This window comes from Amphibalanus amphitrite, unplaced genomic scaffold, assembly GCF_019059575.1.
Source record: "Amphibalanus amphitrite isolate SeventyFive unplaced genomic scaffold, NRLGWU_Aamphi_draft 000935F_arrow, whole genome shotgun sequence".
NCBI lineage: Eukaryota > Metazoa > Arthropoda > Thecostraca > Balanomorpha > Balanidae > Amphibalanus > Amphibalanus amphitrite.
This window is the reverse complement of record NW_024882429.1, coordinates 131,213-152,187: the sequence shown is the minus strand read 5'-3', so window position 1 is coordinate 152,187 and position 20,975 is coordinate 131,213. Positions and strand designations below refer to the sequence as shown.

At 52.2% G+C, this 20,975-nt stretch overlaps 1 protein-coding gene across 7 annotated transcripts in view; it reads right to left on the bottom strand.

The window, feature by feature from the left end:
• LOC122368271 (ryanodine receptor-like) overlaps positions 1–20,975 on the bottom strand; it is a 124,521-nt gene that overhangs the window by 43,533 nt on the left and 60,013 nt on the right. For 4 of the 7 annotated variants that reach the window (XM_043342042.1, XM_043342044.1, XM_043342046.1 and 1 more), the window contains 33 exons: positions 19,033–19,247; positions 18,539–18,693; positions 18,025–18,149; positions 17,531–17,722; positions 17,075–17,213; positions 16,444–16,580; positions 15,848–16,068; positions 15,605–15,695; positions 15,201–15,341; positions 14,870–15,033; positions 14,272–14,440; positions 13,877–14,014; positions 13,345–13,516; positions 12,906–13,032; positions 12,306–12,513; positions 11,908–12,026; positions 11,500–11,610; positions 10,914–11,016; positions 9,779–9,838; positions 8,744–8,879; positions 8,489–8,570; positions 8,009–8,172; positions 7,491–7,677; positions 6,790–6,982; positions 6,166–6,429; positions 5,902–6,030; positions 5,440–5,598; positions 5,062–5,165; positions 4,740–4,869; positions 2,650–2,762; positions 1,414–1,507; positions 692–864; positions 223–313 (listed from right to left, as the gene is read on the bottom strand). In XM_043342042.1, the coding sequence (XP_043197977.1) occupies positions 223–313; positions 692–864; positions 1,414–1,507; positions 2,650–2,762; positions 4,740–4,869; positions 5,062–5,165; positions 5,440–5,598; positions 5,902–6,030; positions 6,166–6,429; positions 6,790–6,982; positions 7,491–7,677; positions 8,009–8,172; positions 8,489–8,570; positions 8,744–8,879; positions 9,779–9,838; positions 10,914–11,016; positions 11,500–11,610; positions 11,908–12,026; positions 12,306–12,513; positions 12,906–13,032; positions 13,345–13,516; positions 13,877–14,014; positions 14,272–14,440; positions 14,870–15,033; positions 15,201–15,341; positions 15,605–15,695; positions 15,848–16,068; positions 16,444–16,580; positions 17,075–17,213; positions 17,531–17,722; positions 18,025–18,149; positions 18,539–18,693; positions 19,033–19,247 (4,806 nt within the window). Of the gene's footprint in view, positions 1–222; positions 314–691; positions 865–1,413; positions 1,508–1,842; positions 1,956–2,649; positions 2,763–4,739; positions 4,870–5,061; positions 5,166–5,439; positions 5,599–5,901; positions 6,031–6,165; positions 6,430–6,789; positions 6,983–7,490; positions 7,678–8,008; positions 8,173–8,488; positions 8,571–8,743; positions 8,880–9,778; positions 9,839–10,318; positions 10,346–10,913; positions 11,017–11,499; positions 11,611–11,907; positions 12,027–12,305; positions 12,514–12,905; positions 13,033–13,344; positions 13,517–13,876; positions 14,015–14,271; positions 14,441–14,869; positions 15,034–15,200; positions 15,342–15,604; positions 15,696–15,847; positions 16,069–16,443; positions 16,581–17,074; positions 17,214–17,530; positions 17,723–18,024; positions 18,150–18,538; positions 18,694–19,032; positions 19,248–20,975 lie in introns of all 7 variants that reach the window. The other 3 variants (XM_043342047.1, XM_043342041.1, XM_043342048.1) reach the window with 3 other exon arrangements.

Here is a 20,975-nt window from a genome sequence, read left to right as displayed (position 1 = left end):
TTACATAAGTCCTAGTTACGAGTTTACAGAAAGCACATAGTATACGATCTGTCCAGTATGCGATGTGATGCTATGAACACTGATCAGGCCTGTAGAACCGACATACTGTCATTATGGAACCGTCCTTTCCTAATATTCACTATATTTTGCCGCGTACTGGTTCCCAGCTCGTCGTCCTTTACCACCGGCACCCGATGGAGGACCGGCGTCCCGCCGACTCACGTTCATGGCGTCAGCAGTGTCGCCTTCGTCCCCAGCTCCCTCCTCTCCCTCCTCCTCGTCTCCCCCTTCTTCCTCTTCCTCGCCGCAGGACCTGAGGACAGTGACAGAGGTGGGCAGACCGGTCAGCGGCCGCGACGAACGGAGACGCAGCGCAGGGAAGAGCGAGGAAGAGATGACAAATGTCGGCGACGTACGGTATAGTTAGATCGGCTGTTAACACAACTGCTCACAGTCTACGGAGGAAATAGCTTATTATTTTAAAATATCAAAGAGCGTGGTTTTAACCGGAGAATAAGTGAAGTAAAATAGCAGACTATGATGAAGCGAGAGCTACGATAAATGAGACATCCAAGGCTCGAGTCTTGACCGTCACTTATCTAAGTTAACCACAATTCACACATTCCTACGTGAAGTCTCCACCCTGTATCACCCCTCCCTCCCTCCAGTGGTGTCGCCCCAGTGCCCTCACTTGGCCATGATGACGGCGTAGTCCATGTAGAGTGCGTCCTCGCACTGAGGCCCCTGCTCCATCTGCGCCTGGCGCGAGAACATGGTGACCAGCTGGGTGACCGGGTCGGGAGCCTCCTCCTCGTCCTCTTCTTTGGTGGTCTTCTTATTACGCTCGCTGTCCTCGAACGATTGCTGGAACGGTGGGGAGACGGTAAATATTGCGCACATACGCTGCTGAATACCGTGAACGTCTTCTTGTTACGCTCGCTGTCTTCGAACGATTGCTGGGAACGGTGGGGAGACGGTAAATATTGCGCACATACGCTGCTGAATACCTAACGTGAACGTCTTCTTGTTACGCTCGCTGTCCTCAAACGATTGCTGCGGTAAAACGGAGAGACAGTGAGTGATACGGCTAGGAAACCGCGAAGGTCTTCATGTTACGCTCGCTGTGCTTGAACGACTGCTGCAGAAAAAAATGACATAAGGACACAGTAATTATTTAATGGATACCGCTAGAAACCACGAACATCTACTCTCAATGTCGTCACCATTCAGTTGATGAGCTAACTTTTCACTGAAGGCTAGCAAATACACTGCTGTTGGGATTACGATACGGTCGGATACAAAGCGATTCAGGTACGTCGAGCTATGCTGAGCTCGACCTCATCCAACCTGCGACTGGTCATTGATCAGTCCGTCCGACAGTAAAACAAAGGGCCGGTAGCGGTCGTCTCTTACCGTGAGATCCTCGATGAGCACCTCCTGACCCGAGTTCTCGTCTGAGAGCCACACGTTGCTGTAGGTCTGCAGGAACAGGTTCACGGCACGGTGCCTGTCGCCGGCAAACGGAGGGCGTCAGTTGGTGGCGGCAGTGATGGGTTGAAACAGCAAGAGGCTGAGCGAACTGATTTATAAGCCAACTACAGGTTTATGCTGGAAATCTATGAGTGGGTTCACACCGTTTACTGGATGCAATATTTATCAGAAATCAGCTAAATTTAAATAAAAATCAACTGATCGATTCATTCCATATGATGTAGAGCTAAAGTTTGACAGAAAAGCGTATCGCCAAACTTATATTATTGCACAATCAAATGGTATTGATGTGAAGAGCACTCGACCGTAATTCACCACTCTGACTGCATTCCATATCGGCTCTCTCGGTACCTAGCCACATTGTACATCGGCGTGCTGCGCAAACACTTGAGGACGGCCATCTTGCGCGGCGTGCTCATCATTTTCTTCCACTCTGTCTGTTTGCCGGACGCCTTGGTGAAGGCCTATAACAGGGCCGAGAAAGAGTCGGGGCGGGTGTAGTGGGGAGGGCGGGGTCAGCTAGGGCGGGTGTCACTCTCGTAATGTGCTAGGTCAGGCAGGAAGGGAGGGGAGGGTGTCTGTGGAGGTGGTGAGGGTGGGTGATTGGTGACTCAGACTAGGGATGGAGGTGAAATAAAAGTTTGAATTTGGGCAGTCTGCGGGTAGGTGAACATAAATGATGATCAGGTTTTGATGGTAACGCTATTTTATTTTCAGCTAAGGACAACAAAACAGGCATAACAAAATAAAAGGGGATGCAGGACAGAAAGCATGCATACAACATCAGCATAGTTGAATGAAGGCGACACACGAAATGAAGCCACCGAAGGTGTTAAGAGTTTCGGAACAGGCCGCCATGCAAAAAGTTATCGTTAAAACTTGGTTAGTATGAACGCAAATCCCTTTCGTTACGCTTCGCAACGATATTTTGTGATCAGTGGGACCGGCAATTTATGTGTCCGAGGGAGCGGTAGCGGCATCGGCAGCAGTAACAGATGTTGTCTAGGTCATGGTAGCAGACTCGGGACCTGTTCGATCCCTCTGTGGACCTAGGAAATCTACCCAGCGGGGTGGGTGAGCGCGCTCCTCTATTTCTATCTCTATCCAATGGAGGCCAGAGCTCGGCTCTGCACCCAGCCGCGTCGCCGCGCCCCTGACCTGGTCATCTGATGCAGCGACGCCTGTCGGAAGCACTGAATGACGGCACGCTTTCGCTGCACGCTGAGCACGGATCGGAGCACCTGCTGTCGGCTCAGCTGAGGATGGTCAATCTGCGGGCGACACAGCGCGCGTGGATCGCGTCAGCCGCGTGCTACCGGCTCGGACCAGAACGGATAGCCCCTGTGCCGGCTCGGACCCGTGCAGCGGCGGCCCCCGAAACGGCGGATCCTTTACACACAGATGGACGGACGACGGACAGACTGGAGAGTGGCCGCGGGCGGATGGTCATAGCGAGGTGATCAGGACGGCGCGGGCCATCGTTCTTTAGAGCAGGAACATCGGGAGAGTACGGACCGACGTGTTTTAGCTTGGGAGCGTATGCGTACACCGTCGTGATTTAGAGTTAGGACACACAGCCGGAACACAACCGCCACGCTCCACGAGAAATGGCCACAGTTTACTTGTATGCCGCCGATCATTCGACCAGGACACTATAAGCATGTCACATTTCTAGCATCTTGATTCGATATCTCTCAAAAGGGCCGACTATAGAATCAAAGATATTGAGATGATTAAGAAATTTAACAAATTGATTAAAGCAAAAAACATTAAAAACCTGAATCTACCATAAAGAACGGCCGAAAACGCGCAAAAAAAATACACCGCGCAAATACTTCACACACTTACGTCTCATTTGTTTACGCAAATAAATAAGCCTGGGAAAAATGTTGACCACAATTTCACTGACAAATTGCGGTTTCAGCTAAAGCTATTTCACGAATGATTATTGATTCTGCAACTATCGTTTCGTTTTTATAAATCATATCACTCTAAAATGTTGGAGCGTAACACTTCTATCATAGGTCGTGGATCGAAATGTGTCCCACGACCGCCTCTGAAGCTTTGCCACGCGAAAGCTGTAAGCCACACGTTCAACAGCGGCAGCGGCAGGCAGAGAGAAAGTGAGTCTCTGAACAGACAGAGCAGCTGAGACCGACAGGCCAGGCGCACACTGTTTCTGTGCTGGCAGAAACCAAGTATGGCATCAAATTATAATGAGACTCGGGTTGGATTGAGTTATGGGCCGGCATAAGTGCCGAATGAGGCACACGACAACACAGAACGAACACGGAAGCCGACGTCAGTCCTCGGCATACACGATGATGTGTGATTAGTTATAAAAAAAATCGAGCCCCAGCTACGCACAAACATAAACAGACACAAAGACGTCAGGAGAAGCCACCCCACTGGCTGGCACACAGCTGCGACACGTGAACCGAGTGATAGAATAGAGAACAGAGACACAGCTGTGACCTCGTATGCGCTGTGTGGTTCTGTTAGCGCAGTGTTGTCCATTTTCAAAATGTGAAAGACTTTACAGGCGAGGATTAAAAGGCTTAAGATTGGAAGGATGAGGAAATGACATCCTGCGTGGCAGGAAACTGGGTGACATGGAGAAAGGAACAAGTGAATGCTAGACTAGAAAATGCATGTTTCAGCAAGAATTGATCTGTGTCGGTACTATTAAATCGTATCAACATGGACTAGAATATGAAAAAACAGCAATAAAATAGCATCATTAAAGCGTATTACAATAAGAATATTAATCTAAGTATGTAGATGTGCGATAAAGCAATAGCAGTACCTAAACATATACATTATACAGCACTATAATATAGATGATAATATCTATATCTATAATCTAGATGATAATCTATAATCTAGATGATAATCTATAATCTATAGATCTATAATCTATTATAATCTAGATGTGGCTGCTATAAACTCACAAAATTAACCGAGACAATTTCAAATTAAAAAGGTTACGGTTCTGTCATTTATACGGCAGCCAGCACTGCCCGCATTGGACAAACGACTGGGCCAACACGTGAATCAGCACGTCCGTATGTACATACGTCTGACAGACCTAAAAACGTACAGCTTTGTAGCGACTAGCGCACGGGCAGAGCTGCGGATGTATAACGGACGTAGAGAGCTCCATACAAACATCTGACGGGCGTACAGAACTCCGTACGAGCGTCTGATTACATACTGAAGTCCGCACGGACGGACGTGCTGGGACGTACCATGTGCAGTCCGTAGAGAACCTTGGCCATGTCAACGATACGCTGCACGATATCCTGTACGGTGGGCGCCTTCTCCGAGATGGTCTTATCCGACTCGGTGATGGCCTTTCGAGCGCCGCCGCCAAGCTTACTGCGGGGAAGAGAAAGACAGGGTCAGTTTACAATCGTCTGTAGAGCCTTAAAGATGCCAAAGTTCGGACCTTCCCGTAAGATTCTCAGCAAAGTAATTGACATACAAAGAGCAGATCATTTGGTACCAGACGTTTGACGTTTCGTCAAATGATGGTAGCTCGTGGTTCACCCTGATCTCCCAACATCTCACCTGTAGAGATGATGCTGCCAGGACTTAGAGTCGGTCGGGTCGAGTCTGTCCGGCATGGTCAGCTCCGCCTTGGTCGTTTCAATGATCTCGTATTCGGCGATACCCTGTAACAGACGAGTTACACGGTTGTCAGTCGAACAGAATATGCCTTACTGTACTCCCTCTGCAACTCTAGCTCTACTGATGTGGGAAGAGGTCGTAGCCTTAGCAGGTCCCTTCTGAATGAGCAGGTAGGTAGTGCGCTGAGTAACAACCCCCTAGCAAAACCAACATTAGTAAAGACTGTGCCGTAGTTACGTGACACCTCGTCTCAACACATACTTGTAATGCATTATCGATTACAAGTAATTTCCACCGCATATATCTAGCGTCCCTTACCTTGAGGTAGCGGTCCTTGGCGTGCTGCACCATCTCCTGTTCACGGCCGGCGAACAGGTTCAGTCCCACCGGCAGCAGGCGCTTCAGACAGGCCACCATCAGACTCGACGCCACGTCCTTGTCCTTGCTCTTCTTCTTGTCACCGCGCTTCTTCTTTTTCTGTGGACACGGGTGAGGGAAAGCGCATTAACTCTCTTTTAGAGCTGGTTTGAAATGAGAGTAATTAGCAAAAGAGCTTGAGCTGAAGAAAATTAACGAAACAATTACCTCTCAAAAGGGCTCAAGTAGTGTAGACAGTACAAATATCGAAACGGCTGACATTCTAATCTAAGTACTTTTACGTCGCCCACAAAGACAACAATAGATAACACGAAACGGATACCTACCACTGTCCGCCGTTTATTTTATCTCTTACACAAACTGTGACTAGAGTCATGCCCTGAATACTACGTTCGTCCGTACCTTGCCGCGGCCGGCCGACGGCTCCGAGACGGCTGCCGTGGTGCGGCGCGCCGTCGTCGTCGGACGGATCAGCGTCATGTTGTCGATCTCGTTCTGGGAGATAAAGTTGGTCTCCTCGCGGGTGAAGTACTGAAAGAGCGACAAACAGCGTCAAAGAGGTGGTGGCTACATAGCAGTAAGTACAAAACTCGAACCTCACGAGTCATTGCCTTATGAAAAACTAAGAGCTATTCACGAGAGTGAGCGAGAGTAAAAATTCCTCACCTGCGACTTTGACCAGATCTCGAAGATGACGGCCACGTGGTTGTAGAGGTCCTCGGCCTCTGGCACGCAGTCCTTGAGCCAGTGGGAGCGCTGCAGGTCCACGTACTTAATGAGCAGCGGGTAGAAGGCGTAGATGTCTCTGACAAGCAGGTACCACATCTCCTGCAGCTGGCCCTCCACCTGAGACGTGTCCTCGGTGGTGCTCTTCAGGAAGCCGCGCAGGTTCTCCTCCTTGTGGTACATGGCCTCCGTCCGACGGCGAACCTGTCCAAGATACGTATACACTGTCAGATTTTGTATTGGGTCCGGCTTCTCTGTTCGGCGGCGAGTCTGTTACAGTATACATTGTCGGATACTGCACTGGGTCATCCTCTGTCATTGCACTGTATCTTCACTTGACCTCGTGGAAATAAAGTGATTTTTAAAACACTGAACAGCTGTGACAACATATAGATAGCAACGCCGTTTCATATTATCTCCTCCGGTCTCGAGTAACCCTGCTCCGAACCAAAACGGCTCATTGGTTCATTTTCAGCATTATGAAAAAATATGTCATGTAGCTTATCTCAATTTTTGTCTCACCTTGTTTCACTTCATCCTCTCCGCAGACTGGGACTACCTCACCTTTTCAGCGAGCGGCAGGTACGGGTCGTAGAGCAGGTCCGGTGAGCAGCTGACGATAATCTGCTGCGCGTAGCCGGCGATACGCGTCATCCACGGCGCCTCGGCGCTGCCGATGTTGGACTTGATGAGGTGCAGGATGTTCTTCAGCAGCTGGTTCATGTGGCCGTCCGTGACGCGGGTCGTGCTCTGGGTTCTGGACGTGGACCGGGGTAGGGCGTCATTCAGCAGCTACTGGTGCGCAAAGCAGTTATCCTGCAGTTACTGCTATTGATAGCACCCAAGTGCCTGCCCATTTATCACTTATCTTGTTGTCCGCCCTGCCCGGTAGGCACTACTCACTAAGCGCACGCAGTATCTGCCACTCATTTCACTCACCGACTTTGCCAGGCCCTGGTTCCCGGTACCCAGTATCCAGTACTCACTCTCCCTCGCCCGCGTTGTCCAGTCCATCTCCCGGCTCCCAGTATCCGGTACTCGCTCTCCCTCGCTGGCGTTATCCGGTCCCGGCCCCCCGGATTCCCAGTACCCAGTACCTTGTACCCAGTACCCATTACCCAGAGCCCGGTACTCACTCTCCCTCGCCGGCGTTATCCAGTACTCCCAGGTTCCCAGTACCCAGTACCCAGTACCCGGTACTCACTCTCCCTCGCCGGCGTTGTCCAGTACCCCCAGGTTCCCAGTGCCCAGTGACCGGTACTCACTCTCCCTCGCCGGCGTTGTCCGGTCCCTGCGACCACCAGAACGGCAGATACGCGCACAGCATGGGCAGCAGCGAGTCGACGATGTGGCGCGCCTCGTCGTACTTGCCGCCGCTCTCGGCAAACTTTTCCACCATCTTCAGGATCTCCTCCAGGGTCGGCACGGCCGCCTCCAGGCGGGCCATCACCTCTGTAACGGGGGAAGGGCAGAACAGGTCAGACGGGCCATTACATTTGAAAGTGGACCGGGGCAACACAGGTCAAGCAGGCTGTCACTTCTGTAAGAGGGAGCAGGACAGTCACTGGTTTTGAGTAAAACCTATCGTCTCATTTCTCTCATTGGCATTTCGCGTATCAAATCGAATAGAAGAAAATCGAATCGAAGAAAACATCAAATTTTCGTAAATCCATTTGAGGCGTGTCCCATTTGCAATAATCTCTGCTGCACCGTTCGCGCATTAGCACTCCTCCCAGCCAGCTGAGCTCCCATCGTCCCTCCTCCCATGACCTGGCGACCTTACCCTGTGCCTCGAGGGACCTCTCTTGCAGCCGTCCGTGGATCGAGTACTGGTTGTATTTGTTCAGATCGGGTTCCAGGAAGGCCACGGGGAAGCAGGCGGCGAACGCGCCCAGGCAGGTTCCCAGCGAGGGGCGGTGGCGGTCCAGCTCCGCCTTGATGAACTTCCTGTACACACAGGGAGACCAGCGGTGACACTTTATATACTTTGACAAGACACTTACAGGAAAAATAAAAAAAGTCACTGACAGTATTGCAAACAGGATACGGTGACTTTCTAGGCCCAAAAAGGACAGTCTTTTGCAGCAGTCACTGCTGCAAAGAATGGTAACAGTACGATTACTTCCGGTGCCTGACATGAACTTCGTGCTGAACACCGACTCCAGATTACACGTCAGCCTTCCATCATGTTCGGCGGCGCGTGACATTACGCCGAGCACTGTGTGCCTACTGATTCATAGGTCAGTGTCGGGTATCTACTGACCTCTGGTTGGAAAGATTCGGGTCTGTTCCCAGCTGGTAAAGGCCATGGAACAGCTTGTAGCAGGCTACCTGGATCTCATCCACTGAAAAACGGCACGGCGCAAATCAGCGGAATTATACAAACCACACATAAGGCGATCGCACCTACTTTACAATAAGGGAACATTGAGAGCCAAACTACTTTCAAAACTATGATTGAACTCTAGTCCAGCTAGCACCAACGTCGAAGAGAGAAGAGTCGCACCACTCTACTCACGGAGCAGGTCAGTTCCGTACTCGCAGACGACCAGGTGGTCGAAGAAGGCGGTCAGCACCGGGAACAGCACCAGCTGAACGTAGTTGAGACACGACGACGTCTTCAGGTGCGTGCCGCGGATGTAGCTGTATTTCTCCTGAGAGCCGGGGGAGCCAAGGGCGCGGGCATGGGTCAGTGGCAGGGCGACACGGAACGGTTGGGCAGAAATGTCGGAAAACGTAAGCTTGGCAAACTAGAAGCGAATTAGCGAACACATCATAAGTAATGCAATGCCTCCTAAATAACAATGATGCAGCCTCAAACTTTGGGCTCGTTTTCTGTGTGAAGGTTGCAGATGACAAGAAAATAGCAAAACTTGCTCGTCAGAGGCCGGTGTAGGTACTTGCACCAGGCAAGTACACCGGCCTCTGAAAACTCATTTCATAAAGTTCCATCGAAAATCACAATTTGATTTAGCTTATGAATACGCACAAAATCGTCATTCAAGTAGGTGGCATAAAAATAAAATAAAGCTATGCACTGAAAATTGAATTACTTCCGGTACGTGTGTACAGATTAAAATGATTAAAAACGATGAAAATTGCAAAAGCTACTAATAGCAATCAATAGCCCAATAAAGCTGACCTGGGATTGCAGGGCACGGTGAATTGTTAAACGCAGCTTTGCACTCAGAGATAATGACACAATGTAAGTGATGAGTGTTAATGGAAAGCTAATGAATGGTGCGGTTAAAAATAGGTATGTTTAGTGTCGACTGTCAACACACATGCTTGTGCACATAGTGCAATCACTAGATAGTAATACAGGTCACATCGCCCTACTCAACGGGATGTGTGGGTTTGATTTGGTCTTTCAGGGTGCAAAATGAGCGTCAAACCAGCTAACTCCACCGAATGCCCAAGGAAAGGGAAAACTCAACACCAATCCAAACTGGGGCCAGGCCGACGGCCGGGTGGGGGTGGGGGGTGGGGAGGGAGCTGGTAGATACCGGCGCGGGGCGGAACGGGGCGCCGCCGCCACCGGCTCCAACACTACCTGTATGACTCCGCCTCGTTCCCTAACGTTTATGTTGAGCAGTCCCCACTTCACCAGACACTGGGTGCGACCAACCAAACACAGGATTATGGTTTGACCGATCAGACAAGGGCTAGTTTAGTCGCGGAGGCCAGGGGACCCGTTTATGGGCCAGCTAAGCAACGCCGGCAAATCGGGTAACCGATGCCGATTTGTGTGCCGTGCCCGGCGTTTTGAGAGGCTGAGTCGACGGGGTTTTAACGGGGGTATTTATTTTCTAAATGCTCTTAAACATTTATTTAGATGCATGTCCCTTCAAGCTCTGTAGAGAATCCCGGAAAAAGTGCGTTTTGACATCCCGGAGCAGTGGAGAGTTCTCAAGTTTCCAAAATGCTACAGAACGCGGGTTTAAATCGTTGGAAAGGTAAAAAAGGTTCTCATAAAAAAGTGAAACAGCATAGCTCAGCTGCGTATAGACAAGTGAGCGATAGTTTATGTACAAGAGTTAGAGAGCATTGAACCACCACAGCAGCAAGCTGTCAATCTGTTCAAAAGCAATACCGTCGTTTTTGGTAAGAATCCAGCCACCTAAAAATACCGAATGATATTAATGGACGTCATCACAGGCACTAAATCAGCTACAGTTACAGGGTGATTATTCATTTAACAAAATCGCGCTAAGTGCTCCACATTCCGCAATCGGATGAAGTATGCCATTTTATAGTAGAACAATCTAAGAAAGATCTCCAAGCAAAGGCAGATGCAAGTCACCACACTCTCCGCTGAACTCTATAAGAAAAAGTTGGAGCACTATGTCGGCAGGACCCTCTCACAGAGCAATTCGACCACTAACAGGCGGCCGGTCCTAGCGGTGTTTGAGGTTTGTATGAGGTCACGGTACTGAAAGAGGGCATAGGGCGGTGGCCGAATGGTATCGAGGACTGGTGACCCGGAAGCTATCAGACCAGGTCACTCCGGGCAGGTAGCAACGGAAAGAAATCGGAACGGGTAGAAATGAGTGGCCATAGAGCAAGGGAAATAAGGTTAAAATCGAGGACCATAAATAAGGCGCAGATCAGAGAAGGGTAGGGTCGTTGAGGGAGGCAGGGACGGGCAGGAAGGGAGAGAAAATAAAATCGGCGCACGCCGCACCTACCTCCTGAAGATGCTGCACCGTGGTGCCCACATCTTCCGCAGCGTGGTTGAAGAAGGTCAGCATCGAGGTGCGGACAAACTCGGGACACTGTTTGGCCAGCGACCTGCAGGGAAGGACACAAAAGTCAGCGATAAGTATAGTACCGTGTGAGACTTGCGAAGGTCATACATGCGAGGTGACTGTATCATGAATGAAACGCCAAGAACGCAGCTAGTGTCGGATGTGTATTATAACTAGCGCCGTGTTATGTTCCCTTCACAGGTCATTAACTTGTTGCCAAATAAAGTGATGGTGAATTAAGGTTGCTTTTAATCATGATACAGGCCACGCACGCGCGCGGTGCCTCAGGCGCTCGCAAGAAGTTCGATTTGGGAATGGACACCTGTACAACTGACAACTGTGCATAGTCTTATCCAATCGTTCTTGCAATCTTTAATTGGCTAGAAAGATAATTGTCAATGAACACCGAAAAAACATCGATTAAAATTGATCCGAAGGCAAAGCGTGCATCGTTATAGCCACCCATCAGCGAACATCAATGAACGAGGGGACGGCTGCACGAGGTATCGACGGAGCGATCACTGACCTGGCGTCGACGGCTCGCACCAGCACGGTCAGACATCGGACGGCCAGTCTGGTGTCGCTGCTGAACGACGACATCTTCATCCTCAGCAGGTGGGCCAGCTTGCAGAACACGCTGTCGAAGAGATTGAGGCCAGTGGTAAGCGATCAGCAGCAGAGCATCAAGCGGTTTTGATTTGGCTGGGCCAACTGAGAGGCATGATCTAGCCCAAGGAATTTAGAGGAGGTAAGATATCAAACTAGCTGAGCCTCCAACAGACTAAAATAGAAATCGGAAACAGAAACGTGACTATACGGGTCGGAAACTGACAGGTTGCGTAACCCACGATCCAGCAGAGTTTGAAGATTTTACAAGAGGTTAAGCCTCGTAATGTTGCAGTCTCAGATGCGCTATACGTCCTTCGCGACTCACTTGGCGACCATCTCCTTCTCCTTGAGACTGGCCGCTCCGACCATATTAGTGACGGTGGGCACGGCGATGAAGTAGCTCCTGTTGGTGCTGAAGTACTTCTCCATCAGTGGCAGTACCACCTGTGAGGAGCGGAGGGGGCAGCAGTCAGGTACACGCCTGCAGGTGTCAGACACTGAGTAGGCCACTGCCTAGACTTGTCTCTATACAAAAATGATGACCAAAGGCTGCTTACAGCGTTAAAATATCCGGCCACAGCGTGAGATCAGCAAACACGCCTCCATCGTGAAAAGTCTGACTACTTATACACAAGCCTCATTGCCATGGGATTGGCCCACGACAGACATTATTCGTCGGATGTAAAACCTGTGCCCATTATCCATCAAACCAGTCAGACGCACCTTGAAGAAGAACTTGACGTCCCTGGACGGCCGTTTGAAGCTGACGCGATGGCCGAGGTTCTGACTGGGCACCAGCACCTTCATGTTGAGCGCCGCGCTGCCCAGGTACTGCTGCAGCTTCTCCAGCAGGCTGTAGGCGAAGCGGCGCTCGGTGGCGGCCGCGGCGGCCTTCTCCTGGCTCTCGCTGTCCGAGCGGGAGGTGCGGGCTCTGCGGCGGACGGGGGGACGTCAGTGGGCAGTGGGGGACAGGCGGGTAATCAGAACCGACTAACAGACGCAAGATGTCGACATTGGTGATGCAAGAGGTCGCAACCGAATGTTAGATAACGTCATTAGATGCAACAGGCACGCTAGAAGCTTTTACTGGATTTTTCTTATATCGGTGACGGACGTTAGAAAGGGTTATTACTTTTAGAGGTCGGCATCTGACGCCAAAAGTCGGCACCACATGCTATAGATCGCTAATGGGCGCTCAAAAGTGACAGAACATCCTAGCCAGGCGGGCGTTTCGAACACGAACAAGATATCTTGAGAGTCCCAGCGTCCGACTGCGCGGACGACAAGAGCAGTCATGCCAAAGTTGTTATGCCCCCGACTGACCTGGCCAGCTTGTAGCCCTGGAACTGGAGGTACTTGAGCAGTTCCTGACATCGCTCTCGGTCCTTGCGCTTCTCCTTGTCAGTGAGCAGGTCGTAGGGCACCATCTGAGGGTGGGCGCTGGCGCCCGCTGAAAACGAAATGGAAACTTGCATAAGCACTGAAAACATACGAGTACAGCATAGCTGATGCAATCCAATGATATGCAGTTACTGAAAGGCAGCTGTTCGCACATCAGTTCATATCAAAATCCACCGACGATACTTTGCCACCGTCTTATCCATTAACAAGATGTCAGGATATCATCGAGCCGACTTCATTCATTACCAATAATCAGAGGCTACAGCATACGACGGAAAATTTGAAGGTCCTTGAACGGTGCAAAAACGACTGTACTACAGAGCAAGCGATCGCTAGGTAGAAAATATGAGAGTGGACCCACCGGACGCCTCCAGTTCATGTTTGGTCTTTTTGGCCCAGATGTCGTGGGCGTTCTCGGCGAGTCGTTCGGCCATGTTCTGCATCTCTCTGCTCAGTGTCAGGTTGGTCATGTCCACCGGCTGGGGGTTGTAGTTGGCGGGACCGCCGCCGCTGCTCGAGTCCGCTATCGGTGGCTGGAAGATGGAAAACGAGAGCGTCAGATGGGAGACGGGAGACGGGAGACGAGCGTCAGGTGAGAGACGGGGAGACGAGCGCTAGACGACAGTGGAAACCGGCATCGCGTTGCAGACAGCACATGGATTATATTCCAGTTCAGTGTAGACCAGTTTCATGCAGCAATTAGTTGTTTCCGCTAGAACAATCCGTCATATATGATTAACTGACGATTAGCATGACGAATTCGTCCACTAGAAAATGTCATTATTGACGTGCAATTTCACCAATAAGTAATTCACATTCGGGTCAATATTTGATTCGCTGATAAGCTCTAGCCTTGACTGATGGTTGGTTTCGAACTGCGCCACGTTTCTTACCACATCCTGTCGCGACGAGCTGCGTCGGATGGATCCCTTGGGACTGAGAGTGTCGGCTTCTCCGTACTCGACGGTCCAGCCGAGGGCGAGCAGGGCGGTGAGCGCCTGGCGTACCGGCTCTCGGTACCGCTCCCGCTCCTGAGGAATGCACACACGGCATGTCAGGGCTTGGCGACAAGTAGGTCACGGCACGGTGTACGGGGAGGAGGTCAACTAACAAGGTACCAGAGAGCAGGTCAGTTTCTGAGGTACATGCATAGCTGTAGGTTCACGGTTTACGAAACCATATACCTACCCACCCTTTCCCAGATACAAGCCACCGAAGAAAGAGATGCATAACAGTCCGCATTGTTTCCTTCCACGAATTCATCCTTGGATAACTATGCTAAGCTTACATATTCGGAGAGCATATAGGGTGGCTTCAGGCGGGGGTGCGTCCGCTCCTCCCTGTTGTACTCCTCGCCGTAGAACCAGCCGTTCTCCAGCTTCCGCGAGGCCCAGGCGTCGTGGTAGTGGTCGCTGAACTTCTGGATCACGTCCACCATCTCCTTGGTCAGCGCCACGCTAAGGGTAGCGCAAAAATTCCGTCATGATCGGTGCGAGTGGAGACAAACTGAGACCGTGGATGCTCTTAGGCGACGACGGTGAGCCGAGGCCTTTAGTAATCACGACGCAAAATCGAAAGACCCATTGAAAGAGTAATCAGAGGCGTGCAGAATGTCGGATATCTTGTACTCAATACGTTGTATACACTGCACAAACATGTAAAAACGTTTAGCTACAAAAAAGGCCTCGGCTCACCGTCACCAGCAAATGAATACGCCTTCCTTCAAAAGTTATGCAATATTTTCCTCCACTGGACTTTTTCGGTCCAGTAAAGAGCAATAAATACTTAGCCTTTGACCCACCTGCTGGTGTCTATATGCTGTGGACGGAGACGGACCTCCCATCCCCTCTCAGCGACTATAAGCAGCCCTAAATCCAGCAACCCACCTGCTGGTGTCGATGGGCTGCGGGATGTACTTGGCATCTGTTCGTGTGCTCTGTCGGAACAGCTCGTCCTCGTATCCCGTGGTGAGCGAGTAGTCGGGCGGCAGCGCGCAGCCGATGGCCGTCAGACACGGCAGAGCGTTACCGAACAGGTCTGGGTCGTACTCCTGTGTGCAGAGAGGCACAATGATGCGTTAACGCACGACGATTAGTTCCTATGAAGTACTTCCGAGTGTTGCATGTTCATCATTAGTGAATTCGAATTTCAACGGAAACAAGAAGCGTGAGTCACTACCGTCGAAACTGACTAGCCAGCTACACAGTACACACATACCATTTTGGCGAGCGAGTCGAAGATGTTTGAGAAGAGTATCATGGTGAGCCTCTTCTCCTCCTCACTGGCACAGCCGTACGAGCCCTGGCCGTTCGGAGAGCCGTAGTAGCGGCCGCAACGGTCGTAGTGCAGCGTCAGAAGCTGAAACACGGAAAACGCAACGGTTATAGGTTACACCACGGTCATGGGCCATTGGTCATATGAGGTGTATGGGAAGTCGTAAGCAGACAGGTAAAGATCGAATACTGTGGTATGATGTACCTCGTAAACAGCGAAACTCGAAGACACCTTGGTGGACTCGTAGGTACATATGTGTAAATGCTGCTCCAGTGTTTGACGCGTCAATACTCTTGTTACAACCCAGTGAAATGGTGAAGGTTTTATGAAGAAGATAGGACTCTCACCCGGAGAGCGACGGTGGTGTACTCGTTGATGTTGGATACGTCCACCGTTAGCTTCCGCAGTAGCTTCAGCATCATTCCCGGATGCAGCTCCCTGACAGCGAAAGTAGGCAGTTACTGTATTGTCAGACTAATACAATGAACAGAGCCACTGGATCGCAGCAGCGTCCCATCTCGAATCCCAGGTCATCTCATGCCATTCCCTTATGCGCCAGCCGCTTCCCTTAATGAACACCACCCACCCACCTGGTGAGTGTGACCAGGAAGTCCGAGACGGCCTCTCGCTGTCCCTTGGTGAGGATCTTGTTCTTACTCAGCCGGTAGACAGTGTGTAGCGTGGCGTCCAGCAGACTCGAGTAGTTGTCGGCGTCGGCGTAGAAGCGCGAGTGTTTGATGAGCAGCGGCAGGATAGAGTTGCCGATGTAGCGGTTCAGAGCCAGACCCATGTCCGACTCGCCGCCGTCACTCTGAGGGGGCGAACAATGTAACAGATAGTGCAAAAAAAATGTTCATTGGAAAACGATTACGAATTGTATAGCAGTTACCATACCATACATGTAAATGACGCGTAAATTCGCATATCAGCGAAATGCGAATCGGCCTTTCGCCAAAAGAAGATCGCCTCTTTATTGGCACTTCAGAGACCCAGCACAGGCCCCTTTTTCAATAAAATAAGGAAAATTATTTCAATAAAAATCTGCCGTCCAATCGAGCTGACGATGTTTGATAACTGCTGGGGATCACAGCTGGCCATGAACACAGGATCAGATACAGGTGATATTGATTACAATGGATATGCTGGACATCACTACGTACTCCATCCAACATAAGCAACTACTGACCTTGTCGAGGACGGTGGCGGCCCTCAGGTCAGGCAGGAAGGCGAACTCGAGCAGTCGGAAGAAGAGCTCGCGGTCCTCGATGCCGTAAACACGCTCCAGGAACAGAACCACCGACTGCTTGTGGGACGGGATCAGACCTGAACGAGAAACAACCGGTAGCGAATTAGTAGCGTTCGCACTATAGAGACAAATACGGACAGAAGGTGGTTATTGGATAAATCAAATTCCTTCCAACCTTTCTCCCAAGTCCGTTTGAAATGACCTGTGCATTACATTCGATGGGTCTCTTTCTGCTGCAGGCTCACAGCAGCTGGCTTTGTCTCTGCTGCCCGTCTGTGCCACTGACCCGACCTTTCACCTCTTTCTCCTCCTCCCTCTCTCTTCCATATTATTCATTTTCATCAACAGTGTCCCTGTACCCAATTCTATCTCTGTTTGTCGAGTTAATCTTCCGCGCATCCTCTAGTGTCACTCTCACGCGTATATGCCGTACAATTCTCCCGTGTCTCCGCAACACCGTCCCGAGCCTGCCCCCCCCCCCCCTCGTGTCTTACTGACCCGCCGGCATGTCGCTGCTGGATGCATCCTCTCCCTCTCCGTCCCTCCCCGTCCCCTTCCGTGTCTTACTGACCCGCCGGCATGTCGCTGCTGGATGCGTCCTCTCCCTCTCCGTCCCTCAGCGTGAACGGCAGGCTCAGCACTCCCTCCAGGTCAGAGAGAGGCACCAGCGAGCGGAGGATGGCACGAGCTCGCAGCGACTCGTTCTTTCCCTGTACGCCACACAGGAAAACGGTTACAAACTGGGATATACCGGTAAACGACGGTTACAGAACTGTCACATATCATCATGCAGTGATCAACATTCACCATTAAGTTACCCACCTGGAAGAACAATTTATTTGATGCACAGTGCGCACATCATTCAGTGTGAAGAAGAGCAACTACAACATCAATTTATTGTCAAAAACCTCGCGTTTTCAAGATATACCACCAGCGTGGGTTGATACCTTTCCACACACGTCTTCACTCACCATCCGCTGCTAACTCTGAAAAGTTTTAAAAAGTATGTTTTCAGTGAAAGCATCACCTGTTCGATGAGGAACTCCTCGGGCGATGAGCGACCCATGACGTCCACCAGGGTGCAGTAGAAGTTGAGGATGGCCGCGCCCGTGTTGATATAATCCTCGTCGTCGTCACTGAGCGGCCGCGGGTGGCTGCTGAACGCTCCGCCGTCAGCCTCGACCGCTCCGTTGTTCTGCGCGTCAATCCGCTCGGCCATCTGCGGATGGGTGAGGTTAGGCAGGGCCGAACGCGAGTCGTGTATTGGTGACAGACGGGTCAAATGTGTAGAATGGGTCAGCAATGGTCGCAAGAGTGGCATGATCAGTAGAAGACTGATCCCAAGCGCAATGAGACATGAATATATCGCTTTTGACTCAGAAAAGGAACGTGTGTAAGAACGACGCCCCCCCCCCCCCCGCGTACAATCTTATTCGGAAGCAACATCGTTATCTTTTACCGGATCGGCTCCCAGTGACCCACTGACGGTGAAAAATTGTGAAACACTGCAATAAAGCCCACCTTGTTAGCCTGGTTGATGGCGTTGAGCAGACCCTCGCCCTCTCCGCGCAGGGCCGGACCGAGACACTCGGGCCGTCGGATCAACAGCCGAATCACCAGGTTGGCGTTCTCCTCAACGCTCTCACCTAGATAAAAGCGGGTGTATAGAGATTATACGCGGATAACCGTTATCGTCTGGCTAATTGGAACAGTTTGTCATTATGTACACTGCAGCTCTCCGATCTTATTCACCAAATCTCCGAGCTAGAGGATATAGTAGGAACTTTTAACTCGCCGTTCTTAACATCATTGTCCTGACATAGGGACACAACCAAACTTCACGCACAGCTGATCGTTTCATCTATGCTCTAATTTGGTTGGACGAGGCAAAGATACAAATAAACATTAAGGGCTAACTCATCTGAATACAAATATTAGATTCGAAAGGCCGGGACGGCAGAGGAAAAATCGATTATCGCCAGACCGGTCAGGGAGCAGCGCTGAGGATGAGCTGATACCGGAGGGATCACCTTACCTCCGACCCAGACGCAGAAGCGGAGGAAGTCGAGGTAGCGCTCGCCCTCGACCGGGTCCCAGCCAAGGTCCGGGTAGCCTTTGGCCACCAGCTCACTGTTGGACTGCAGACCGCACCGGGACAGGTAGACGGCTATCTTCTCCAGGTAGTGCTCTCTGAAGGGCACAGTAACGAGGTGACAGTGAGACGGGCGCATGGCCGCAAAGTTACATAGGGCGACATGGATATTTCAACGGGATGTACGGGCCTCCGAAGGCGGTCTGAAGGTCTAAAATGAGGCTTTCGAGTAGCGATGCTGAATGCCAATGCCGCTAGCTATTTGGCAGACCAGCTCCAATAATAAAAACCAGTGAGCACGCAACTGCTTCATCACCTGAGCTTTGCTGCCACCGAAACGACAATCACCACCGCCAATATCATGATTCTGAGAATAAGCATTGGCAAAGATACCATCACTGCCACTGAGACTGTCACTGCCACCGCCTGCCACTGACCTGAGCGCCAGCGCCAGCTCCGTGTTGTCCATCAGCGACGAGTAGCTGACATCGAGCGGTGTACTTCCCCGCAGAGACGGCCGCGACAGCAGGATGTTGGAGTTTTCCAGCAGGAACTGCAGGTGGTCGAACATGGCCTTCTGGTTCTGGCGCGATGTGCGACAGAAGTAGCAGAGGAAGCGGCAGCACGCCACCACCATCTCATGGGACGTGTCCTGAGGCGCGGCCAAGGTCACACTCACACGCCAAAAGAACACAAGTAAGTGCAGATGCAAAGGAACATAGAACTGAGACCAAGCTGCGGTGTGCATCGGACAATGGGGGTCATTCGTCGGTAGAACACTTTTCAACGCATGTTTTTGTTTGATTTCACTCATTTAACCCTATTAGTGGCAGGCTCCTGGCTACCCCTATTAGTGGCAGGGCTGTTTACGACCCCCCCCCTTGATATCTCGAGATCTAACGGGCCGATTTTCAAAATTCAAACGGCATTCGATTTGTTGTTGTTGTTGATTTTCCCTCCGGCCGCGGGTGGCCCCGCGGCGTAGCCTCATCGGCTCTGGAGGGCCCTGAAGGCGGCCACCAGGGCCGCCACCACGTCACTGCGCCAGACCTCGTCGGGTGTTGGTAGGATGTTCCCTACGGCCGGGATTCTGAGGCGAACACCCATCAGGCCCGGGCACGTGAGCAGGATGTGCCGGGGGGTGTCCGCCTCTTCGCCGCACAGCGGGCACCGGGCGGCCTCGCATAGCAGGTCCCGGCATTGGGCGCAGGCGGCTGAGGGGCTCCGGCCGATGGAGTGTAGGAACTGGGTCGATCCACTCCAGTGGCCAGTCCGGATCTGGTGGACATCGATGGCTGCCCGCCGATCCAGGCCGGAGACTGGGGGCGGGTATCTCGTACCCATCAGCTCCCGGTACCAGCCGGTCGCCGCTCTGCGTGTCGGGTCTGGGTATGACGGTCTGTCCCTGGCCGCCTGGTCCCTGGCTAGACGGGCCGCAGCCTTGTAGATGGTGTTGACGTCGATGGAGGCGATTTCTTGTTCCAGCGCCGCCGCCTCTCCTGCCAGCACGTCCGCCGCCTCGTTGCCTGGGATCCCACAATGCGATGGGACCCACTGCAGCGTCACGTGGCGGTCCGGTGTGGCGATTTCCAGCAGGCGGCTCCATATCTCCGCCCCCTGGACCGTCCTCTGGGCCGAAGGCCCCTCTCTCAGTGCAGCCAGGGCAGACTGTGAGTCGGTGCAGATTATTATTGGCAGTGTGCCGTCACGAGGGTGTGTCGCCAGGTGTTCCAGGGTCATTGCGATGGCCAGCATCTCCGCCCTGAAGCTGGAACAGAGCGCTCCTGCGGGCCTCTTCAGCTCAGTGCGGTCATCATCGGCGTGGACGACCAGCGCGCCGGCCCCTCCACTGAGAACGCCTCCAGTCGCCGACCCGTCGGTCCACACCCAGGTCGCACATTGGGTCAGGGACGCCAGGTGGTGTAGGGCGGCTTCCTTCTTCGTGGAGGCGGCAGCTCCGGCTGGGAGCCCCGCTCCGATGTCCAGGTTGAAGCTGATCGTGCCGGTCGGTTGCCAGGGCGGGGGGCGCACGGGGAGCAGCGGCTCCACCGGTGGCTCCACTCCAAGGGTCCGCCACACCTCCCGACCCAACTGGCGCCATCCGCAGACGGTCTTGAGGCGCCGCGGTGGGTCCGCCACGGCCAGTCGGTGTAGCGGGTCCTCCTCGGGCAGTGCCATGGCCTTCGCCAGCATCCTCGCCGCCAGAGCTGTGCGGCGCGCCGCGACCGGGGGCACGCCGGCTTCGGCCATCACTCCGTGGATGGGGGTCGACCCGATGCAGCCCGTTATGACTCGGGCCGCGGCACGCATCTCGCGTTCCAGAACTTCAATGTTAGTCCTGGCGGCCGCCGGCATCCAGGCGGCCGCCGCATGCTCGATG